At 34.0% G+C, this 24,948-nt stretch overlaps 1 protein-coding gene across 1 annotated transcript in view; it reads right to left on the reverse strand.

Annotated features, from left to right (window-relative positions):
• The window catches only part of LOC138329287 (serine-rich adhesin for platelets-like), a 53,939-nt gene that overhangs the window by 14,877 nt on the left and 14,114 nt on the right, over window positions 1-24,948 (reverse strand). The window contains exon 2 of the mRNA XM_069276151.1: window positions 11,705-11,844. Coding sequence (XP_069132252.1) covers window positions 11,705-11,844 — 140 coding nt within the window. The remainder of the gene's footprint in view (window positions 1-11,704; window positions 11,845-24,948) is intronic.

Consider the following 24,948-nt stretch of genomic DNA (forward strand, 5'->3'; position numbering starts at 1 on the left):
TGTACATTTGGTAACCATCCAAAACAATCTAAAAAAAGCCTGCCATCCAGGCTTCCCCAAATATGGATAAAAAAATCTTCATTATGTAATATGTCATCTTCTACCGTACTTCTACCATCAAGACATCAACAACAATAAGGTTAATGCATATTTTTAATCATGAACATGCATCAAAAATTAATATAAGGCATTCCAATCTATTTTATTTAGGCCATACGGTCCTGAGTGTAGTATATTACAACATAGACCAGTGAAACCTTTAATGATATACGGACATATCGTTTATCGTTATATAAGTTGGAATGCTGAACCTCTATCCATTAACTTTTCAATTATAGACGGTAGATTATGATGGTTAAAGGAACTGTTATTGTTTCTGTATGAAAACAAGATGAGAAGCTCCAGAAGAGCTATGCCTTTATCGATGGAGTAATATTGATCAAGGGGTATATAGCTGTGGGTGTGTAGCATGTGGTGTGTAGGCGTATAGAGTTATCAAGGGGAACCGTGCTCCGCATGAAAAAATCATTTATGAAGTCAAAAAATCATTGACTATAAGTTTATAAAGTACAGCTGTCTATAAGTATGGAGTGTTGAAGTCCACTTTATTTTCATTAGATACAAAAGCTCAGGTAGAACGCGAATTCAAACATTTTGTTGATAATTGTAAAATTGTATACGTGAATATACATACCGTTGTCAGTACGAGGCCTTGGTCGCGGTTAATTGTAAAATCGTTTACGTGAATAAACGATTTTCAGTAAGAGGCCTTGGTCGCAGAGTTCAGTTCTTCCTGTCCATACAAATGTTTTATAATATTTAAGGTTTCCCGGATTGACCACTTTTAAAGGACATCAGAAATGTTAACACCCCTTATGAAAGCGGCATTAAAAACTATTACAGCAAATGAACAAAGGCGCGGAGCCCAAACTCACGGAAAATTAAATATGGACAAAGAAAATGCTAAAATGAAGGTGAGAACTTGATTTGAGATAAAGGCGTGACCAGACCACGAAAATGCACAAGCATCACACAAGCTACATCATGTTTTAAATTGTCGTTCTCGTAATTTGGCTGCGGTTCAGACTAAATAGCACAACATTGAACGCACTCAATAACCGCCGGTATAAAAGATTACGGTACTTGACTTTCATGAATCTTGACATTGATTATATAAAGTAAACTTTCGTTTGAGAAATGTATGTTCTAAAAATGTCTTGACCATGAAAGTTAAATTCCCATTTCGATAGCTTCAGTGTACATGTGTAATAAGTTTCTCCATCTACTGTACCTGTCTCGGCGCTTGAAATAACTTTTTAAGAACATCATTTCAGACAAAGAAAATGTAGCAGTTCTCATTACCTTGACCGCCAAGCACACGGAAATATATATCAGAATAACGGTCAATCGAGTACATTAACTCTGTTTGATAAAACAGAGTTTAATTTCCTTCCTCGTGGGTATGTATCCATTGTGACGTCATTAATTTCTAAGTGAAATCCACGTTTTTTTATCTTAAACTTTTGACGTTTCGCTCGCAAACACATGACGTCACAATAAATACCTTTCCGCAAGATATACAAACAGAGTATAGTTACACATTTCATTTTTATATTAGGTATATTCAGACAATAAATATTTAGGCATTTATAGAATGTTTTATAACGTAGATTTTCCTGTTGTGAAAAATATTACCGTTATGTATGATATCAACATAACGATTCTCTACTTTAATGTCGCATTTTTCCTTCTTTTTTGTTATACACTTCCTACTAAAGTTTGAATTATATATATAGAAATCACAATTTGGTTTTAATTTAATTCCATAATACATACTACTATATAGCTGCATTATAAAAATGAGATCCAGAAAATCAATGTTTGCGTTCATTTTCTAATGTACATTGTATACACTCCTTAATAACATAAACAATTCGCACGGAACTTTAACAATTATGTAAGTTATGCCTACTATATCAAATGTTTAATTATAAATAAATTTATATTATTATCAGTATTACATCTCTGATGAAATCACGATGATAGCAACAGATTTATAGATTGAAGATAGGTATGTCCGTCTTGATGTGCTAGTACAAACTACAACAATATCAAACGCCATCTACATACCGTCGCATAATAGTGGAGCTTTGTTTAATGGTTCTTAAATTTCTTTTGTTCGACTTTTACATTCTAGGATCAATCTGTTTACAATAGAATACAAAGGCACATTGTTAACCGAGGCAATTTATGAATTTGTTCGTTTTAAGGATGTACTCCTCTGAGAAGTCAAAATTTTCTTGTATTAAACTTTTTTTTCTCATATAGATTTTTGGAAATAGGAGTTCATACCATAAAAGAAAATGGAAGAAATAACATATGTCCGTGTGCTCGTTTTTGAGCTATTGTCACTCAAAGATACCTAATTGACAAAATCTTGGATTTCATGGGAATTTTGCCGTTTTGACCACATACACGAGAGATTAAAGCCATAATTTCCTAATGAGGTGTTTGATATGTATGGATGTTTGTAGAATTTATTTTCCAGTAGTCTTCTTTAAAAATATACCAGTTTTGATTAATAAGACTAATATTTTTCCTCAGAATAACAATATATGTTACCCCTACCCCTTAATTTTGAGCTACAAAATGCACCATTTTCAGTCATTTTTGCCAAATTTAACCCTTTATAGAAAAAGTTCTGGTATTAAACTTTTGTTGAAATTTTGCATACCAACAGTGAAAGGGTTGTTCTTTCTAAATCAGACAGAAAAATGGGGGGTCCGTGTGCTTACTTTTTTGCCCCATTTGAATATTTCTTATTTTTCAGTAGTTTAGAGTAGAAAATAAAAGTGCTCTAATTACCATTAAATGTTAAAATAAAGTGTCAAAAGTGTATCATTTCACACATTAATGCTCAATATTTTGATTACCACGAACCCAGTAAAGATTTACAGCAAAAATTAGCTCGATACAGCTAAAAATACTGGCGCAGTGATGACTTAAATAAAAACAATTTCAGAAAAAAATGGTAAAATTGTGGCTCTACTCAAAGCGAAAAAAGACACAATTTCAAAATGGCCGCCAAATGGGCCATTTCTTAAAATCCCCGTATAAAAAATCTACTAAAAATAGAAATGTAATGTAGAAATGTAGAAATCTGGCAACTTGCTACTACAGATATTGATAGATTTTATTTGAAAATCTCATAACTTATTTGATCTATGTCGAAACGAGACTTCAACGGGACTGAAACCTCAGAAGAATACAACCTTAAGTTTCATAGAAATGATAAAAGTGCCAATAGAATTAGCTTTGGAAGACTTCATGCTTACGAGCTTTCTGTGGTTCGTTACACATTATTTGTCGAAACGATCCTGTAAAACGGTTTTGTGTTTTTAAGTTATAGTGGTCTTTAAGTCACCTATGAAATAATAATGTCGCCGAAATCCATTCTATTTATGATACGAGTTTAAGTTCCCTTCGGGAAGCCTCTCAAATAACTCGGTTAAACTTGTGACGTATTAATGTCATCAGAGCGGCATGCTTTAAAAGGGATTCCTTACGGTTTTAAATCACGAAGCTGGGTTAACAAGACGATAACGCATAAAGCTTTTGACATTTTTGTTCCTCGTTTGCGCGCATAAACAATGTTTACGTATCGTCGATTACAAAAGATAATTACTATGTTAGAAGTGTTGTAAGGCTTTGTAACACTTGTGTTTTCGTAAATATTTCGACTTGTTGATAGCTCCATTTCATGCTTAGTATACTCCTGTAACTGGAAAGGCAGCCTTTGACCACATGTGGGCAGTTTATAGCTCCAGTTGTGCTATCTATGTTTTGTATTATCTATCAGGTCATCATACAATACTTTACATTTACAGGGGCTGTACATGCACGATATACTGAAAATCATTTAAGTGCCACCTACACCAAGCATTTCTAGTTAGGTTCTTTGTAGTCAATCATTTTGTTAAGAAGTGGTAAAATGAAATAATCAAATACATTGTATGATGAAATGGTACCATAGAAACAAAACAAATGTAGAAGATATATTCCATAAACGTCTAGTCATAGTGCTTGGTGAAGTCAAATTTGGTTACCAGACATCTATTATACCTGTTACAAACCTGCAATTCTGCACATCTATTACATTGTATACGGACCAGCACAATAATGTTGCATGCCTGGCATATGTGGAAATATCATCAAACAGATATAAAAAGTGTCCTAATGAGACAAAGGGTCATAACTACGATGTCATGTCATAACACTTTTCAGTCAAAAGTAACATGACATATTTTTTATGGATAGGGGAATGAAAATTTGTCGATAACTGTGATTTATAGTTGGGAAAACCATAGTGAAGGGCGTGGTGAAAGCGAAAGAAATACAGCGTAGTTTATGCCATCAAACATGACACATGAGAAGGCAGAAATAAGTTGCATTTCCAGACAAATATGTCATGTACGTTATGTGTGTAAAATTTAGTCAAACGTCATTCATTATGTTGGAAAAAAGTTGGCAGTAGAAAGAGACAAAGAGTCATAAATCCGATAACTATTTGAGGAATTTGAATTGGTTTCTGGTAGGTTATAAAATAATCTGCCATGCGTAACGTGTATGCCACGATATATGTTAATGCATCACTTCTCCGTTGACGAATTAGAGGTGAAAACATTGTCTACATAGAATCAAAACGACAGACGGGCAAAAGAGATGGGTTGGAAGACATATGCGTTATCCTTTAGTAGACCATCAAAACATTAGGCAAAGAGAGGATGATGTTCAATCATGCAAAAACGTGTAGTCTCTGATTTTACAGTTAGTATCTTCAATCACTCAGTTTTAACTATCAAAGTTACATCACAGAGAACGATCATTGTTGTTTTTTGTATCAAAATGTATTCGCTATTTAAATCAAAACAGTGAATTATTTGAATCATGATTTATGACAAAATTGCACAAAAAACTTTTCAGATTTACAAAAGGATTTCTGTTATCTTAGTTCTAGGCTATTCATTTTCAGTGCATATTTAAATCCACAGTCGGCTATCGATTAGAAGACACGATTACTAGATATTCTTGTAACGTTGATATATGGTGATGGGTTGTGTTTCTCTACAACAAATGCTTTGAAACAAACGGATCGATACTGGTGTAGATTTTATCAGGATCAAGTAAAGGATTAGTTACGTAGTTGTATTTGAAAATGAACGATTTTAGGAAAACAACATATATGAAATAGAATTTTGGTGTTTGTTCGTGAATCACATGGCGGTGAACGTGACGGAAGGCAGTTGTAAAAGCGTATATTGCGGTTATAATGGCAATCAATTTTAAAGCTTATTATAAAACGTTGGACAGGATAATATTAATATGACGCCTAACACTAGAATACGGCTGTCTAAAGTCATTACAAACACTAACCGCACATAACGCCTTCCTGCTATTGGTTTGGGGTACCAGGCAATATGTGAGATTCAATTTAATGCTTAAATGTTTCAACAATATCTTTTTTTTTACCTTTTTTTATAATTTTAAAGAAATAAAACAACTTTAGCGGTATTGCTTCTAGTGTTTTCCTTGTCCTAGTAATTTTCAAGTAAACAAGTTTCTTGTATTTCACCACAAGGTTTTCAGCATGAGCATTTACTTTGCTATAAAGGTGGAAATATGTGTTTTGTATGAAGATAAACAATAAATTAAAATTGTTTCCTATTGTAAAATATTCAAAATACTAAAATGAGAATATTATAACAATTTTATTCGAGTTTTTTTCCTCATTGAGAAGTTTCAATCAATTTTGATATCCAGAAGACAAGTTCACTGTTTTGATGCGAAACCTATATATATCAATGAGAGTAACATTGGTCGTCTCTATTCCTCTATAGAGTTCTGAAATTATAAATGGGGTGACCGTTTAGATCTTAGAACGCTATTTATGCTTCATTGAGGCTGTTTTAATAGGCTACTTTCGGGCTGTTACAAAGATCAGTATTTTTTTTGTATTTTTTAATAAACCCAGGCAACTACCCAATCTACTAAATTAGAACGAATAGATCTACGATAGTGAAACTTTGATGTGAACAAAATAAAAAAGAATCTGTAAACGGGGATATTAAAGTAAGAGTGAAGATGGAAAGAAAAAATAGAAAAAGAAATCGGAAAGATGAATGAGGAAAAGAAAACACGAATGAAGAATGTAGAAATATTGAAGAGTGTCCAGCAGACAGAGAAATCTCAGACCAAGTGTAAGGTTTTGGCTAATCAATACGAGGCTTGCCATGTGTTGACAGCAATCTAATACTATAAACTACCCCCATGCTTAAGATGGCGTCATCACGTACCATGTATTGATGACGTCACGTAAATGTCTAGTGCACGCGAGCTGCTTACAACCCCTGTGAAAGGTTTCAACCACTATGGGGTTAGATAGGAGAATCTCAACCCAAGGGGTAAGAAATAAGTTGTCTTTTTCCTAGCATCGATGGGGTACCCCTATGAAGATTACTCGGACCCAATTTTACCATAAAAGCCATAATCGATATCAGTAAAGGGCACTTTTTTAACCATCATACCAGATGTAAATATCATGCCACACCGTAAGCCTCGGATCAGAGATGTTCTGTAAGGCTTTTTATCACCGCTGTCTGTGCGCGTGCGTGGTTCAGTGCCACGTAACCCCAACATATAGACAGCAATTACCACAAGTGTTGATAACGATCACCTGACTATATTCTGGCCGTGTTTATTCTATTGTGGACAGGCACTTTGCTATCGAAATGATCGTTTTCTCTGTAATGTAAGATGACAGCTTTGGCCACAACAGTTCCGATAAAGAGCCGTTAGTTGTGATGAATTGGAAGGAAAACTATAGATATAAAGGAGGTTCGTAATTTGTACTTCAAATCAACATCATAAATATGTGGATAATCATTTCAAAAATGCAAATATTATTTTGTTTAACGACCCACGTGATGCCTCTGAATATACAAAGAAATAATGCCATATATCTTGTTCTGTGTTTCATTCAACATGGGAAACCTCTGCTAATCAATAAAACTCTCGTAATTAATTACGGAATAACGATTACCAATGAAGCATGGCCTAAAGAAAATATGGCATAAAAGAAGGGCTAAAAATGGAGACTAGTAAGAACGTCACGGACAAAATCCTTGTAGTTAAACTACAATTAGACACAATCAGTTCATATATATAAGTTTTATATTATCCTTCAGCCAGTACGTATTAACGTTAAAATATCATTATCATTTCATTTTTTCCCAGAATTCCGTCTTGGGTCATTGGCTATTTACCTTAAAAGTATTGCTTCTTTTAAATTAATATGTTTTAAGGATTTTTTTTTCGTATTTGTATTTACTTTTTCTACTATGAATTTTTCCAATAATGTATACCTAAGCTTTACCGATGTGTCTTATAAAACTTGAATAAACCGAGATTAAAGAACGTGAATGAGAATGCGTAAAATATCATATCCAAACCTTTATTTAACATATCGCAGCATTCTAGGTTTCGTCAAAGAATAAGTTCCATATTCAGAGTTTGGTAACCATGATGAATCGTCTAGAGATGTAAATCTTCACGCTTCGCATTATTCTAACGATAGCCAACTGTTATAAAAGGAAATTGAAGTTGTCACATCACATGAATAAGCTGGATGGTGTTTACCTCTGTTAGACAGTAATGTGATACTGGAGTAATGTAGGTACTCGATAAAATTGGTCCACAGCCAAAACCTAACACAGACGATATCCTTATATCATTTTGGCTAATCCATCATGACCCAGAGACATTCGGCTGGGATTTTTATACCCATTACCTTATGGCCGAATGCGTCAACAACAGAGCTCGTGATCTATATAAAATAAATCCTGGTATTATGGACCAATTTTCAAACACTACCAATTGAAAGGGGAAAAGGAAGTCTTCTAAAAAAAATCAACCTAAGAATCAAAGAAGGCGTCATCAGATCTGTATGATTTTTGGAGAAAGTCACATGTTTTATGTTTAAAGACAGACAGCGGTTGAAACATGAAGCGTTACAACGCCATGGAACAAAACTTGAGAATCAAAAAAGACATCATTTAAACGACATAAGAGAAATTCACACGTATTCTGGTATTTTTTGTAATGCTTATTTTATTTCATATTTAACACTTATATTTAGAGTAATACATAAAGCATAAGTAGTACCAAGCTACACATTATAATCGATTGAATTGTGAGCCCTTTGTTTTTTGACATGTCATGCATAAGATAGATAACATAACCTTAACACATTCGATCGACATTTAAGATATTCCTTAGTCTATAAAAGGTTATCTTGTATTACGTGTTCACTGCCTTAATGGATTGGTATGCCGAATGCTGTGAATAAAATCTACGTTTACATCGTGAAATACTGTACACTTTTCGAGTAACAGACGATGGTATAGAAATAGAAGTTTACATTTAAGACTGAGAAGACATAGACTTGGGACTACTACCAAGGATTACTTGCTTTTACTTGTTTTAAGTTCTAGTGCTTTCCTTGGTATATACCAACAGTAAAAATCTCTCAACTACCTGAGATAGGAGTTCAGCTGTTAGTTCAAATCAAAGAGAAGATTATCTCTTAAACAAGAAACGTAACGTAACAAGAATGATTTTTACGCTCCTAATTAGCATTATATCGTAGTGCTGACGAGGTGGAAAACAAACAGCTGATGCTAAATGCATTCAAATGTAGCTTGATACAGACAAGCTTCAAGGGACATTTAGAGGCGATTTCGTAACTTGATTAGAAAGAAGAATGTTGTTTTTTTTTTTTTTTTTTTTTTTTTTTTTTTTTTTTTTTTTTTGCTTGCGATTTTTATAATTTTGATAAGTTTATGAATAGAAAAACTACGATACAATGAGAGAGCACCGTGCAACTAATTTCTAGATCGAAATTTAAACTAAGTAAAGCAATGAAAGTATTGACTATTTCAATGTACTTCCTAATATATTTACTGCATAGGAATGCATGTTCAGCTCGTTTTTTTACCAGTATGACTAAGGGGTATTGAGGCGATAGCATTACAACGTGTTCTCTGTCCAGGTGAGAAACATGACGCATGTAGATACGTGGCCTTTCAGCTATCTCAAACAAAAACAAATCGTTAAGGTATAGAGTATGATGACGTATGGACAGAATGACGTCAAATGCTGATGTAACTGGGCATTACGGTTATTTGTAGATATGAAAACATGGCGATACTTATGGTTATAGAGAAAGTCGTCTAGACGCTTGTAACCAATGACGACATGGTCGAGATGTAATGATGTGTTTATTGATTAATTGACTTTCCTCATTATGTAACGACAAGGCATAAACTGAGAGATTAACTTCTAAACGACTCACCAAAATGACGTCAAAAAAGCGAAAAGACCCACATGGTTCTTAGATATGACGACATTCATGCTTACACTCCTAACGTTGTCTTCTTCACGTTTGTAATTAATAAGGACATATATGTTCACGTTCATTTGATGTGTCTATATTTCAGAAGAAAGGAGCTGTCCAAACAATACAGATGGTGGCGTCATGGGGTCGGTAGTATGCTGGAAAATTGAGCTTAACCAATGATAATGATCAATAATGATAACACGTAAATACAGAGGTTAGACACAGTTCAGGTTTGCAAAATAACATCCATTCAGAGGGTCGTAAAGAATGCAAACAACAACATCTCTGTGATAGGAGAGATGTCATATCTGGTACAAAAACCATGGACATGTAACATCTGATAATGACATTTACCCTTAATGTATAAGACGGAGAACTCTACACGAACGTATGTCGTGAAACACTAGACAATGGTCTCTATAAGATATGACGAGGAAGAAATCGTGAGGTGACTCAAATATCTGGTCAAGTTAACGACCTTTTACCATGCCAAAATTGGCTTTACATCCACCAGCTTGTTGGAACACATGAGCCCGGCTGTTTACAAGTGATTAGCTTAATCTTATAACTAGTGAAAGTTACAGACATATTCAATGTAGCGCTACATGTAGAATATGTCTGTATCCCATTGCGTTTATACCACCTTTAACGCAATCAAAACACTGTTCAATCTTTTACATAAATTAGTTTATTTTTACGTCAAATTTAAAACGGTGATGGCCGCTAAGTTGGGTAACTACGGTAGTCAGGATGACCGAAGATATAGTTCCGATTGTTGAATGTTATAGCTGCAGTTTGATTTCAAACATAAAATGACACATTTAAATTATTTTCAAATTATGGTGGGTTTTTTTCAAGGTGATAATGTATCAATAATGTCCATTTCCAATAACAAGAGGCCCAAGAGACCTTGACGGTCACCTGAGTGCTAATACAGAAAGAGCATTGCAAAGTTGGTTTAAATCTGTAAAAAGTAGTTACCAATTAGAATTAAATTTAAAGTTGAACCAGGGCCATGGAATTCACACATTTTGTAAAGGGCCTTAAGACCTCTCAATCTATGAAGAGTATTTGGTTCCATCGAATCTGTGAATTCAGAAGAAATATTTTTGAAAAGTTAGCCAATTTGACCCTTTTTGGCCCCACCCCTCTGGTCCCTGGGGTCGGCAGCCAATTTGACTCCTTTTGGCCCCACCCCTCTGGCCCCTGGGCATATATGATCACTAAAATAGCCAGTAGGTAAAGAGTTTTTTAATCTTATAAAATCATAACAAGTAAGTACTAAAATATATTATTTTATCTTGCTTCAAAACTTTAACTGTTAGCTTCACCATCTTTTGAACTCTGACCTTTCATGGAAAGGGCAGTCACATTATCTGTTGTAATCTAAATACATGGATTTCGATTTTTCTGAAGTCGCAAAACAATTGCCTTAGTGATGTACAAGATCAAAGAAACGCGATATACATCAGCTGTGTACTGTTTATTCGCCCTAATAAAGTATGACATGTCATCAGTGCATAGAATGATAAACATCATGATCTACAATTATAAGGTTTCTCCTTAGAGATAGCAAAAACAAGACTTTCTCATGTTGTTATGTGATAGTTGATAACAATGTAACAACATATGTTAGCGAACTTTTCATATCGGGATCGCCGTGCCAGATCGTAATTACTCATAAACAAATTAGATAACCTACAATTTTGAGAAATTCGTAAATATGAAAAAGTAATATTTGTAGTAAAAATATTTTCACTTGAAAGGTATATCATACGACAAATTGTATGCCAGGTGATTCTGTTATCTTAGACACGTAGTGTTTTTCTTTTCAATTTCCGAATGGACTACATCCGGGTTATATTACTGTTTCGCTGCTCAGAAATGTTACGTAAAAAGCGCATTTATTTTCTGAAGATTATGATTTATTCATGACGTAAAACTGCATTTTTTTAATTTGGCTATTGTAGCAGTTTTCCTGTAACATTGCGATAATATTCCCGCATTCTATTGTAACAGTAAATGATTATTATATCATCCTCTACGATCCTTTTTTGGAACTTGATTTCAAAGGTCTTGCTTTTTTAAACATGTGTCATTTGAAAATGTGTGGTTTTATTTTTTAGTTTTATTTATTTGTTTATTGTTTTGGTATTTATAATATAGGAATAATTATTCATTTCAGGTCATAACAAAATTACGTCACAGTATGAGTCGTGACGTCACCAGTGACGTTTGATAAAGACATACCTGGCTATAGTTGTATCAGGGACCTTCTGACGATCCCTTTCTATCTCTGTTTCAAGCTCTTGCTCCAGAACATCTATGGCCGAATTCGCTTGACCATTGGAGTAGGCCTTTACAAAGGTCAGCGATCCAGCCGCAAGTTTCTACAAAATAATTGATAAAAAAACGTCATTTATCTCACTTGTATGCAGTAGGTATGTAATGTAAATTATATGAAATGTTCAATGAAAATAAATTGAATATCAAAACTAATAGTTATAGAAGACTTCATCTTCTATAATGGGCGGTCATAAGAAAGGATATAGGTTGGTTTGGCACAGAAGTGTCCTTTTTTTGCGATGCCCGTCTTATAAACATGTATTTAGATATGTCAATATTAGCTAAAAATTGATATTCAAAAATGTTATTGATATTTGATTCCCAACAGGAAATCTTAATATCTAAAACTTATCACCCTAAGCCTGAGTAATGCTCAATTCTGAAGGTTGAAGTATCTCGTACAACCAAATATTTATATATGCATCTGGAATCCTTATTAGACTCTCTGTCGTAATATGTGTCTGTGTTGCATCTTGATACAGTACGTTTTGTTCTGATCCACTTGACTACGAAGTCATCTTACAAACTAAAATCGTGTCGTATGCCGACTACACACGTCCGAATGGATATCTAACAAACGGGAAAAAACCATGAATATAACCTCTACAGTTTCTATATATGTTTACGTAAGCTGTTTTCTGCTCTTTGCCTATATTGTTGATAAACATCAGAAGCGTGTTTGTAAACATACCAATGGAGCTGAATGAAAGTAGATCACAATCGCAGCAAGGTAGCTACACACTGGGCCTTCTTACTTCATCGTAACGAAAGAAACGAAGGCACAGAGTGAGATCAAATACCCTAAGAAGATTCTGGTAAATAAATAGGTAAAATGTTGGTAATCATTTCGGGTTTATACCTTAATAGATAAGAAAGTCAGTAGCAGCTACCGAACATACAAGTATTTGCTTTTCGTTCAGAACAAGAGAGAGCAAGAAAATGTTTCGGTCATGGTAATTGACTGTGACATCCCTACTTTAAGGTAAAAATGGAGAACGCATACAAGTGGAAAATTACTTCACACCGATACAACATATACCTCGAGTCATACTTACTCTGTATTATTTGATTTCAAAAGTTGTTTTCCATTGTCAATGAAACAAATTAAAATAAGACATGGTTGGTTTTAAAGTAAGTATTCCTTTGTTGTCGACAAAAGAAATATTAATAGAAATACCAGTTTTGACAGCTGACGACTTTCTAGTGTGAACATTTATTAAAGAATTAATGACACTTTGTTGATATAAATGGGTTTCTCTTAATTATACATAAAGGCGTCATGAAACAAAAACATCAACACTTATCATCATTGTTTAATCTATCGTAATCACTGTCGTATAGACGGTATAATCATTGTTTGATTTATTGCAATCACTTTCGTATAGACGGCATAATCATTGTTTAATTTATTGCAATCACTATCGTATAGACGGTATAATTATTGTTTAATTTATTGCAATCATAATCGTATAGACGATAATACGATAGATATATTATCTCCTCTTTTTCGTTTGTATTTGAAAGAAAAAGAACTATTCCCTACCTATGAAGGAGTGACAACAAAATCACAATCCTCAGGGGAATTCCTGAATGTCCAACCCTCGGCAAGCCTCGTGTTGGACACTTATGAATTACCCCTTTGGTTGTGATTTTGTTGTCACACACTCTAGATAGGGAAAGATTCTATCAATCACTGTTTAATATATCGCAATCACCATCGTATAGACGGTATAATCATTGTTTAATCTTTGATGTCATTATCGTATAGACGGTATAATCATTGTTTAGTTTATTGCAATCATTATCGTATAGACGGTATAATTATTGTTTAGTTTCCTGCAATCACTATCGTATAGACGGTATAATCATTGTTTAGTTTACTGCAATCACTATCGTATAGACGGTATAATCATTGTTTAGTTTACTGCAATCACTATAGTATAGACGGTATAATCATAAATTAATTTATTGCAATCAGTATCGTGTTGACGTTTATTTTCACGATCATCGCAAAAATTCGATCTGCAAAATATTGAAAAATGGTTGGATCATATAAACCAATGTAAGTCGTCTGATTTTCATATTGAACGTTAACATCGTCATGCGTTTGGTGAACCAATTTCAGCACACATTAAAATCAATTGATTTTGGTAGATTGGAACGCTGAATTTGTCATATCTCAAGGAACTGTTAAACTGGTCGTTACGTTTTCCATTTGCTTTTTGCCAAAGATCAAATTAAAGTGATCTAAATCGATGAGTTAGTATTGACCAGAATATAAGGTTTGATTTGCAAACAATGTCAACTAAAACTGTATATGTCATTTGCTGTTTTGAAAAAACCACCATATTTGTCATTCCTCAAATCCCTATATTACAAATTAAAACGTAAAAGGAGAAATACTTTAGGAGAAATTTCCAAATGATATCTTTATGAACGAATTGTTCGATCCAATTGCTTATGAGTTCTTGGCAATTATACACAAAACGTGATCACATTACAAGGGCAACCTTTTTCCAGGAAAATGCATGTACAGTATATCCTAACATTCCCTTGTCCAGGTGTCTGAACAAGACTATTGGGTGCTGCCATGTCAATTTTGTCAATTCTGTCAAATCATCATTTTTCTTTTTTATAAAAAAGTTGGATGTAGTAGTGTAGTATTACATAAACAACATAATCATTAGGAAAATCTGCTGATTAAGATTGTACAAAGGAAACACGAAATATAAATGTTACTGATATTTCCCTTCCTCTGTAACTGATTCGTAATGCTAAACTTGTAAAGGGATGCACTACTAAAACATTAACATAAAAAAAAATGCAAAATATACAATGAATACGGTGGAGTTAAAGTATCACATTTTAAAATTGTGAAATTTAGCCAACGGTCAATTCACGAATTATCATTGAAAGACCAACTGTATGATATTCCTGATCGTTTGCAGTTCGACATGTCTTTTGGAAACAATATTATGGTAGAGTATTTTATGATGGTGGTTTACTTGAACATTACGTTCTAACAGGGGAAAGTAAATTGGAGACAACCTTTTACATTGATGGATATACTGTATACCAGACTCTACGTCCGGACCAGTTTTATTTCTGACTGTTTCACAACCTTCCAGACCATGAAAATCACCAGAAGTGATATATGTCATGGCGATCCGAATAACACGACCTGAGTAGACCTGCTAATGGCGGGGTGTAAACATGAGCAGACGAGACGTCAAGGATGTTTCAAGGACTGGTGTCAGCATTAGGACCGTCATCATAGATCCAGTCAGCAATAAATACTGGGTGAAAGGTTTGGCTTCATGGAAAATGATTTCAATTATAAGTTATACCCTTGTGGAATATCTACACACAAAGTCTGAATTACAATGACAGTGAAAGCGACATCTGTCTCCTAATATTATATTTCAAGTAAAAAGTGAGAAAAAGTGAGTATATAGTAAAATGTAACAGATCGATACACCAACATCTTTTTTTTCTCTGGGGCAATGAACACACAAAATAAGAATGACTTCTTACATTTACCAATTGTCATAACGACATTTCCATCTCTGATTACCTCGGAAATGTTTTATAACACAATCTACCTGATACTCAGCGACTTCGTCCGTATAAAAGTTTTAAATATTTAACTAATGTTACATAATCTGGAGGGATTTTCATTGGCTGGTGAGCAATAATTAAATTGTGACGTCAAGAACAATGACGTGGCATCAGGATTCGATAATTTTGAAGCCCATTTTGACATTAAAAATCTTTGAAATATATATGATTGTAGATATGCGATAAACAGTATCTTGTGTTTAAAACTCCATAGACTCTTTTCATAAAATCTGATAGGAAATGAAGGTTTTTTTATATGAAACTCTTCTTGAAGTTGCCATTCTTGTTCACCAAGGCTTCCAAAGCTCGAATGCATAGACCAGGTAACAAAACGCGAACGACCTACTTCAAGCGTCTGTATTTCAACTTAACCAATGCACCTGATGTCTTACTGAACATGCTAACAATAAGGAATGTACAGAACTGAAAACATCGTGAAGGAGATAAATTCCCTTACAAAATGTCTGGTTTATTGTGTTCAACACAATCTCTTTACAGAATAACTTCATTTTCAAAAATACCAAAATCACATGTTTGTTTTTTTTAAAGCTGGGGTTTTTGGTATTAGCGGCTTAGAATGATGTATGTTGGTTTCATTACAAATTGGGTATGCAACTATATACTGGCTGGTTTGTCTTGTACAAGATATGTTTTATTTGCCAATGTTGTTGAAGGACATGTGTTACATTTGCTGAATGTTAGATAAAATGCATCGGTTGTGTTGCAAGGTTGATCAGATGTATTTATATCATTATTTTGCCAGTTTTGATGTTTGGTGTTGCATTAGACTGGGATTTTAAGTTTCAATGTTACCATTTTGCGATGTGCTGTAACCATGGCTGTTGTCATCTATATCCTGATGATAACATTTTTTCAGCAGAGATAAATTTTTCAGTTAGCATTATATGAACTTTTAAACGTGTAGAGATTCGCTACACCATCTTCTGATAATTTGTAGTTTTTGTATCACACGGAGGTTTCAATACAAAATTTTAAAACGATGTTATCCGGAACTGTATATGTTATAAGTAATTGAGTTTTGTTTCTATTTGAAACCGTTAAAAATGCTACTGAATTAAAATTGGATGTTATAATGGTTATCGGAAAATCGATGTACCTCTACATCGATGAGTATATGGATACCAAAGTACCAATAATGTTATTAAACAATATGGTAAAAAATAGAACTACGCTGTAACTGATACATATAACACAGAACTAGATAATACAATGTGATCCCACACTATGGTAACGAAAACAGTGGCATAATGGCATATCTATATTTTAGATTTGGGGGAGCCGCATTTTTAGTACAAACTTGCTAATACATATATATGTCCGGAATAAATCCATTACATTGTAGAAGAGCTAACCTGGTCCACAGTTATACAAAAGAAACTGCTAAAATTGTAACAATTTTCGATCTTCGCCATTTCCCAATATAACAATGTGTAATCTATAGTTTAGTACAGGAACCCATACCCTTTTGAGAATTAACGGTATTGCTTCTACTCACATGTTTCTTTTCTTATAAAATTATGTTTAGCTTTGTACCATTTTTACGCTATTTTTTCAATGTCTGTACCTTCTTTTTATAACTACAATTATACGTTCTCAGATAAATCATTACTCCATCGTGGACAGCCTCTGCCAGATTTGTTACGCTTGTAAACTTCCCCTTGAACGGTATGTGTTTTATATGGTGTTGCTAAGCTGCATTACACATTTATCATGGTTTAATCGGCCTAAGCCAGAGTAAGAGCCAGGAAACTCTGAGATTTGGTTTAGGTCGGTGATCTCTAGTCTCAACGGTTACTAGCCGACTGATGCTCGAGCGGCGGACTATCAGCACCTCCGACAGTTAGCATTGCTTCTGTTGGCTCGCGATTGTCGCTGTTTTAAATGACGCGGAGAAAGTGAGAATTAAGATAAGAGCGAAAACGTGAACTGCATGCATATTGCGGAATGCAGTCCAAGGTTATGTACTGATTGCCACATGATGATAGCCTATGTAGCCAAAATGATATGTATCATGAAAAGCATAGATTTCAGAAACTACAACGACATTAGCATTGATATTTTCGATCGTGTACATAAAACTAGAAATCTTAACTTGAAAACAACATGAGTAAATCCTACCTTATAAGCGCTCATCTTCCTTGGAACAGATATAGGGATATCCGTGGGCACAAATGCATTGTTCGGCGAGGTCTATTGTTTGCTGATGTACTGACATATATATCATGAGCTATGTATGGATTTTGTTCATTGTATAACACGACATTGATGTCTTTAGATGCACTAAAATGGACCTATATTTACGGTGCGCGGAAGATCTTCCGGTCTAAAACATCATGGCGTGATTGTGTTATTCCTTTTTAGTCGTTGCATGTACGGTCGAATTGGTCTTAGCTCAACCCCCATTATTGTTGTTAGATATCCTTTAACGTTGAGGAACATCGTTTTGGTTTCGTGTATAATAAACAGGCAAAGGCTGCTTTATCGGAAAAGTATATCTATATAGCAATACGTATAGGGAAATGGCCGGAGTAGAGGGTGTATTGATGGACCGCTGGTCACCAAGTACAGCGTGAAGTATTTGGTTATCTACGGCATAACGAAGGGAGTATGAACTCGACAAACGAGGATTGCCAGAGTGAAAATATAAGGAGATATGATACATTGTGAGAAGATGACCAAGTGGGTTCGCAAAAACACGAGAAAAATTTAACATTACATTAGATCAACTGAACATAATCGGGGGAAATAAAGGACAAAGCAATATGAACGTTGAAATGATAAAAATACAATACAAAGAGAAACTCGACAACCATTGCAAATCATCTAAATGATCATTGATGCTCAAGGACAAAAGCGACCCTTCTCATTGCTATTACCAGTGTGCTAAAAATTATAGTTGTAGAAGAATAACGTAAAACACATTTTAGCGGGGTATACTCTCAAACAGTGGGTATTATGAATGCAGTTGGATGTTTGAATGGTGTCACCATTAAAGATAAAGACTTCATGTTGTAAGTCGCCATTAGTACCATTGTGGAAAGGCTTGATGATGGGATAAGTATGTATGAGATCAGGAGAGGAAAATTAAAAATGGAATACCTGCAGCAATGATGTCTTTAATAAGAGTGTTACTGTAAACAGCCATTCATCTTCCTGTTACATTATCTGTACCCAAAACACAGAATGTAATCGTCTGGAAGATGAACATTGTCTGTAACCTATTATAATGCTAGGACTAGTCAACAACTTATATCATTCCCCTATCTTATCCCAACCTCCTAACATCCAGTATATTCGAGGACTATTTCTACTTTATCCTTAATGCCAACAACGAACGATGTACACAAGAATTCGAGGGGCGCTATTTGAAGAAGACTTTATGGCGGTTTTATGGTCGACACTATTTTCTTAGTGAAAATTATTTCAGTTTTCAAAATAATCTTTGATAAGTCTTAACATCTTTTGTGGTTCCACTAATTACCTCGTTCTTAATGGTATGTTACAAAGAGGTCGGGTGGTATAATTGTACTACAAATTGAATATTTTGTCAAATATTTGATAATTGCTACTAGTCATAAAGGTCTGAATAGATTGTAATCAAATTTGAACAAAAACATCCTAAAGGGGAGGTAAATCTTAACATTTTAGCAAACGTGTCAAAGCTAGTTTTTTAGGCTGTGTAGGATATAGATGATGGGTACTTACCAGTGAGGTCTGAAGGTGATCCTTAAACTTTGTCATGTCAGTCATTATATCTGTGTATCTCATTAGACGTAACACAAGTACACGTCGTTACCATAGATACGTATCCACCGGTACCAAGGAGATAAACACTGTCTAATATCCACTATCAAACCTGGATTTTTCCACAATCATGAACAGGGTTATGTAATTTCTATTAGTATCCACCGTTTCAACGAATAAAGAGCATTTCCAAAACACTGTCGTGTTGTATTAATGGTAGTTTCAGAGAAAAACCATTCCACACTTCTCCTTCGGGCCAAGAAACTATAATAAGTTTTCATAAATCAAATGCAAGGTAAATTAAGAAGAATGTTACGCCATTGTATTGTAACGACACCGGTATAAACAAGGTTGATCAAACGTTATTGTTAAAATCTCTGTTGACTTTTTCATTATGGAATTGGAATTTCAGCCTTAAGAGCATCATTTAAATACCATTCCAAATGACTGTAACGGAAGAAGTGCACATTGCACACATTTTCAGCATCGGCATCATAAAGTGATGATCTTATAATCTAAAAATATAAGCAGTCCTGGGGCCGTTTTTGCCAAAAGGAAGCTTATGATGAATAAGCGTGTATGATTGGGATATTGGGATATGATTACTCACAGCGTGACTAGGAAGTTACTTATAATATCAAACACAAGCACGGGTTCGCAATTCCGGATCGCTTCCATCTTTATAGTCCGGTTTCAGGAAATTGAACTCGAATACTCATCGACTTCCTCCTAAAGTCTTAGATTATAAATACCCGTAGGTATAATATAGTTCTATTTGAGTATGTAGCTTAGCATAAGCCTTGTAGATGTACCAGTGACGTCATTTAAATCAATCATCTTATTAGTTTAATTAAGGGAGATGGATGTCGTGCACTTCTAAACCCATCAAGCTAACCAGTTTTATCACGGCTAGACCAGGTATAAAACATGATCCTGTATCATAACAGCGTGTATCTTTTTATAGAGAAAAAACCCACATGGGGAGTTAATGATTCACAAGTTATATGGCATTGTGGTTATAAGTCATCGGAACTGATGCGAAAACTCATCAAATGTGCTGGAGATACACACTAAACACTCACACGTGTGTGGTCGGCTCCGCTAAAACGCCAATCAAAATACTATTTCTACTGATTCTTTAATATGTCAAATACAACATTACGAACATCAGCTATGATATATAACACAGATTGCATGACACGAGAGAAGACATTGGAATACGGTAATCTCCTTAATAAACAGTTTCGTGATAAAATTGCGGTGCAACTTATGCTGATTTTGCGAAACAAAATAAGTTTAAATGGAATGTGTTACTACTTGATTAAACTGTCACTAAAAACTGAGGACAGTTTGAAAGAAAGAGAGTTTAATCTAAACAAATACCCAAACACAAAAACATGGTTTCTAATTAGAGAGAACATTCTGACGTGTAATGTGAATTTTCTAGAAATGATATCAAAAGTAATGATTTCAAACAATATGAAGATGCTTACATATTATCATTTGTTCCAATTCAAACAAAGCTGTTTTTGTTAGCATATTACAAAAGCGTCTACATTTGCAGTGTTATGGATTGTTACGTCATATTTTTATGAGTGTCATGTCATAAATTTCAAATTACTGTTTCGCACACAAAGTAATGACGTCATAATCGACACCTACCCGCAAGGGAGATAACTCTTCAATAGGCCTAGACGGAATAGAGATTATCAAGAACGCGAACGACAATGACAAGGCGATTTAAGGGCCGACGTCTGAGGTCACCAAAGATCAAGTATCTTGTGCAATAGTCATTAAGAATGAACAAATGTCAATGTCGACTAAAGAAATGCTTTGTGACGTATTATAGAGTATGTCCATGAATACACAGAGGACCGTTATGTATTGTAGTGATTAATTGGTCTGTGCCATAGGTAGAAGCAATGCAGGAAGTAACTCACCGCTACATTGCATGTACGTCTTACATGAAAAAACTGAAACAACGAGCTTGATCATTGGTAGTTCACTTAAAAAGTAATATAACATCTGAGTGATCAATATTTGTAATATGGACGAAACTTTATACGTTATCAACTCTAAATATTGTTTATTGACAATAGAAAAGTAGTGGTTTGATTTGAGTATTTTGATGTCGTGGAAGAACCATGGAACCATATGTATTATGTTGTCTTATTATTATGTTGCTTTGATTTCTACCAGGACACGGAAACTTGATTTCCAAATAGTTCAAACATCATTTTACTTCATGATTTAGGTTGCATACTCTTTAAGTTTTGAAAACTCTATAATATGATTCTTTAAATGTTTTCCAAAGTATAAATCACCGTTTCACAGAACAATAGTCACTAGATATGGTTTCGTACCCCTTCCTGACGTTAACCGATAGTGTTGCTTGCAGTTCTCATTTCTAGTCCGTCTATGTTTGAAAGATTCTTTTCGCGCTAAACATGTTGAAATCGAATTCTACTACATGAACTCAACGAAAATAAAATGTAAGCATCTTCAATTAAAAAAAAGGTCATTTGGCCATTAAAATCTCACATTTTCATCATATGGTCATTAAAATCTCACATTTTCATCATATGGTCATTAAAATCTCACATTTACATCATATGGCCATTAAAATCTCACATTTGCATCATATGGCCATTAAAATCTCACATTTACATCATATGGTCATTAAAATCTCACATTTACATCATATGGTCAATAAAATCTCACATTTACATCATATGGTCAATAAAATCTCACATTTACATCATATGGTTATTAAAATCTCACATTTACATCATATGGTCATTAAAATCTCACATTACATCTTATTTACATTTTTTTCAAAACGTTAAAGAAATAACACTGTATGTTGACTATCAGTGTCAGAAATGATTGTCAGAGTATTTAACAGTATCAATAAGACTTGGTTAAAATAAGTAAGTTAAACAACCAACAACTAATAATTAATTTTCTCTTCGTTTCTGGCTTTCTGATTGGCCTATTCATTTTTTTCATTTCACGATGAAAAAAAAATCCGAGAATGGCGCGGAAACCCGACGTTATCGTGACGTCACAATAAAAACATTGACGTTACGTATCGATTTGGAAAAATAATCCCTTGGAAAAAATCAATGGAATCGTACGTGTAAACGTATTTCATTTTATAAAGTAGTCTGGAAAATTAATTATAAACATTGAAGTCACTATTTTTTAATTTCATCGGGGTATGAAATAAATTTTGTTTGCAAACTTTTGTGTGAATCCGCGTAGCAGATTCTCACAAAAGTTTGCAAACAAAATTTCCTTCATACCCCGATGAAATTAAAAAATAGCGACTTCAATGCTTAAATCAAGCATGCCTTTCAATAATATTCATAGGGCGGCGGAGAAATAACAACCAATCAACCATGCCTTTCAATAATCGTCATAGGGCGGCGGAGAAATAACAGAAAAATAGCAATAGCAACCCCAAGAGCTAACAGACATTCCTTCACTAAAGTGGATACCTGGAAAATGTTCTCATAAGTGTTATTTGTGATCATGGAAATGATTTCAAGAACATGTACAACGATCATCGGTTAAAGCACGTGTTACCAAACTTTATTTCAAAGCACTTATTGTCGGTTTCATTGGCAGATATGAATGTATCACACTTATTTTCCTTATTGCTGATATCAGTAAACCCTACTTCAATATTAACCACCATATACATGTTGTAAACCCTCCTTCAATATTTACCACCATATACATGTTGTAAACCCTATTTCAATATTAACCACCATATACATGTTGTAAACCCTACTTCAATATTAACCACCATATACATGTTGTAAACCCTCCTTCAATATTTACCACCATATACATGTTGTAAACCCTATTTCAATATTAACCACCTATACATGTTGTAAACCCTCCTTCAATATTTACCACATATACATTAACCTTCAATATTAACCACCATATACATGTTGTAAACCCTCCTTCAATATTTACCACCATATACATGTAGTAACCCTATTTCAATATTAACCACCATATACATGTTGTAAACCCCTTCAATATTTACACCATATACAGTTGTAAACCCTACTTCGATTTAACCACCATATACATGTAGTAAACCCTACATGTACTTCAATATTTACTACCATATACATGTAGTAAACCCTACTTCAATATTAACCACCATATACATGTTGTAAACCCTCCTTCAATATCTACCACCATATACATGTAGTAAACCCTATTTCAATATTAACCACCATATACATGTTGTAAACCCTCCTTCAATATTTACCACCATATACATGTAGTAAACCCTACTTCAATATTAACCACCATATACATGTAGTAAACCCTACTTCAATATTTACCACCATATACATGTTGTAAACCCTACTTCAATATTAACTACCACATATACCATGTAGTAAACCCTACTTCAATATTAACCACCATATACATGTTGTAAACCCTACTTCAATATTTACCACCATATACATGTTGTAAACCCTACTTCAATATTAACCACCATATACATGTAGTAAACCCTACTTCAATATTAACCACCATATACATGTAGTAAACCCTACTTCAATATTTACCACCATATACATGTAGTAAACCCTACTTCAATATTAACCACCATATACATGTAGTAAACCCTACTTCAATATTAACCACCATATACATGTAGTAAACCCTACTTCAATATTAACCACCATATACATGTAGTAAACCCTACATGTACTTCAATATTTACCACCATATACATGTAGTAAACCCTACTTCAATATTAACCACCATATACATGTAGTAAACCCTACTTCAATATTAACCACCATATACATTTAGTAAAACCTTACTACTTCAATATTAACCACCATATACATGTAGTAAACCCTACTTCATATTACCACCATATACATGTAGTAAACCCTACAATATTACCACCAATACATGTAGTAAACCCACTTCATATTAACCACCATATACATGTAGTAAACCCTACTTCAATATTAACCACCATATACATGTAGTAAACCCTACTTCAATATTAACCACCATATACATGTTGTAAACCCTACTTCAATATTAACCACCATATACATGTAGTAAACCCTACTTCAATATTAACCACCATATACATGTAGTAAACCCTACTTCAATATTAACCACCATATACATGTAGTAAACCCTACTTCAATATTAACCACCATATACATGTAGTAAACCCTACTTCAATATTAACCACCATATACATGTAGTAAACCCTACTTCAATATTAACCACCATATACATGTTGTAAACCCTCCTTCAATATTTACCACCATATACATGTAGTAAACCCTACTTCAATATTAACCACCATATACATGTAGTAAACCCTACTTCAATATTAACCACCATATACATGTAGTAAACCCTACTTCAATATTAACCACCATATACATGTAGTAAACCCTACTTCAATATTAACCACCATATACATGTAGTAAACCCTACTTCAATATTAACCACCATATACATGTGTAAACCCTACTTCATTACATTGAAAACATATTTACCACCATATAATAAATTGTTCTGCATTACAACGTTTTACCCGTGTTGTTATGAACATGTCTTGTTTTAATGAGAGTACACGTACACTCTAGAAGGAAGTACTGATACGTGTGTTTGCCTATATAAAATCAAATTGCAATCCCCTTGACAACAGAATGTGTTGATTTATTTTATTAACATACTTGCATGTCGCGATGTCAAACAAC

This window comes from Argopecten irradians, chromosome 8 (genome assembly GCF_041381155.1).
Source record: "Argopecten irradians isolate NY chromosome 8, Ai_NY, whole genome shotgun sequence".
In the NCBI taxonomy this organism is placed as follows: Eukaryota; Metazoa; Mollusca; class Bivalvia; order Pectinida; family Pectinidae; genus Argopecten; species Argopecten irradians.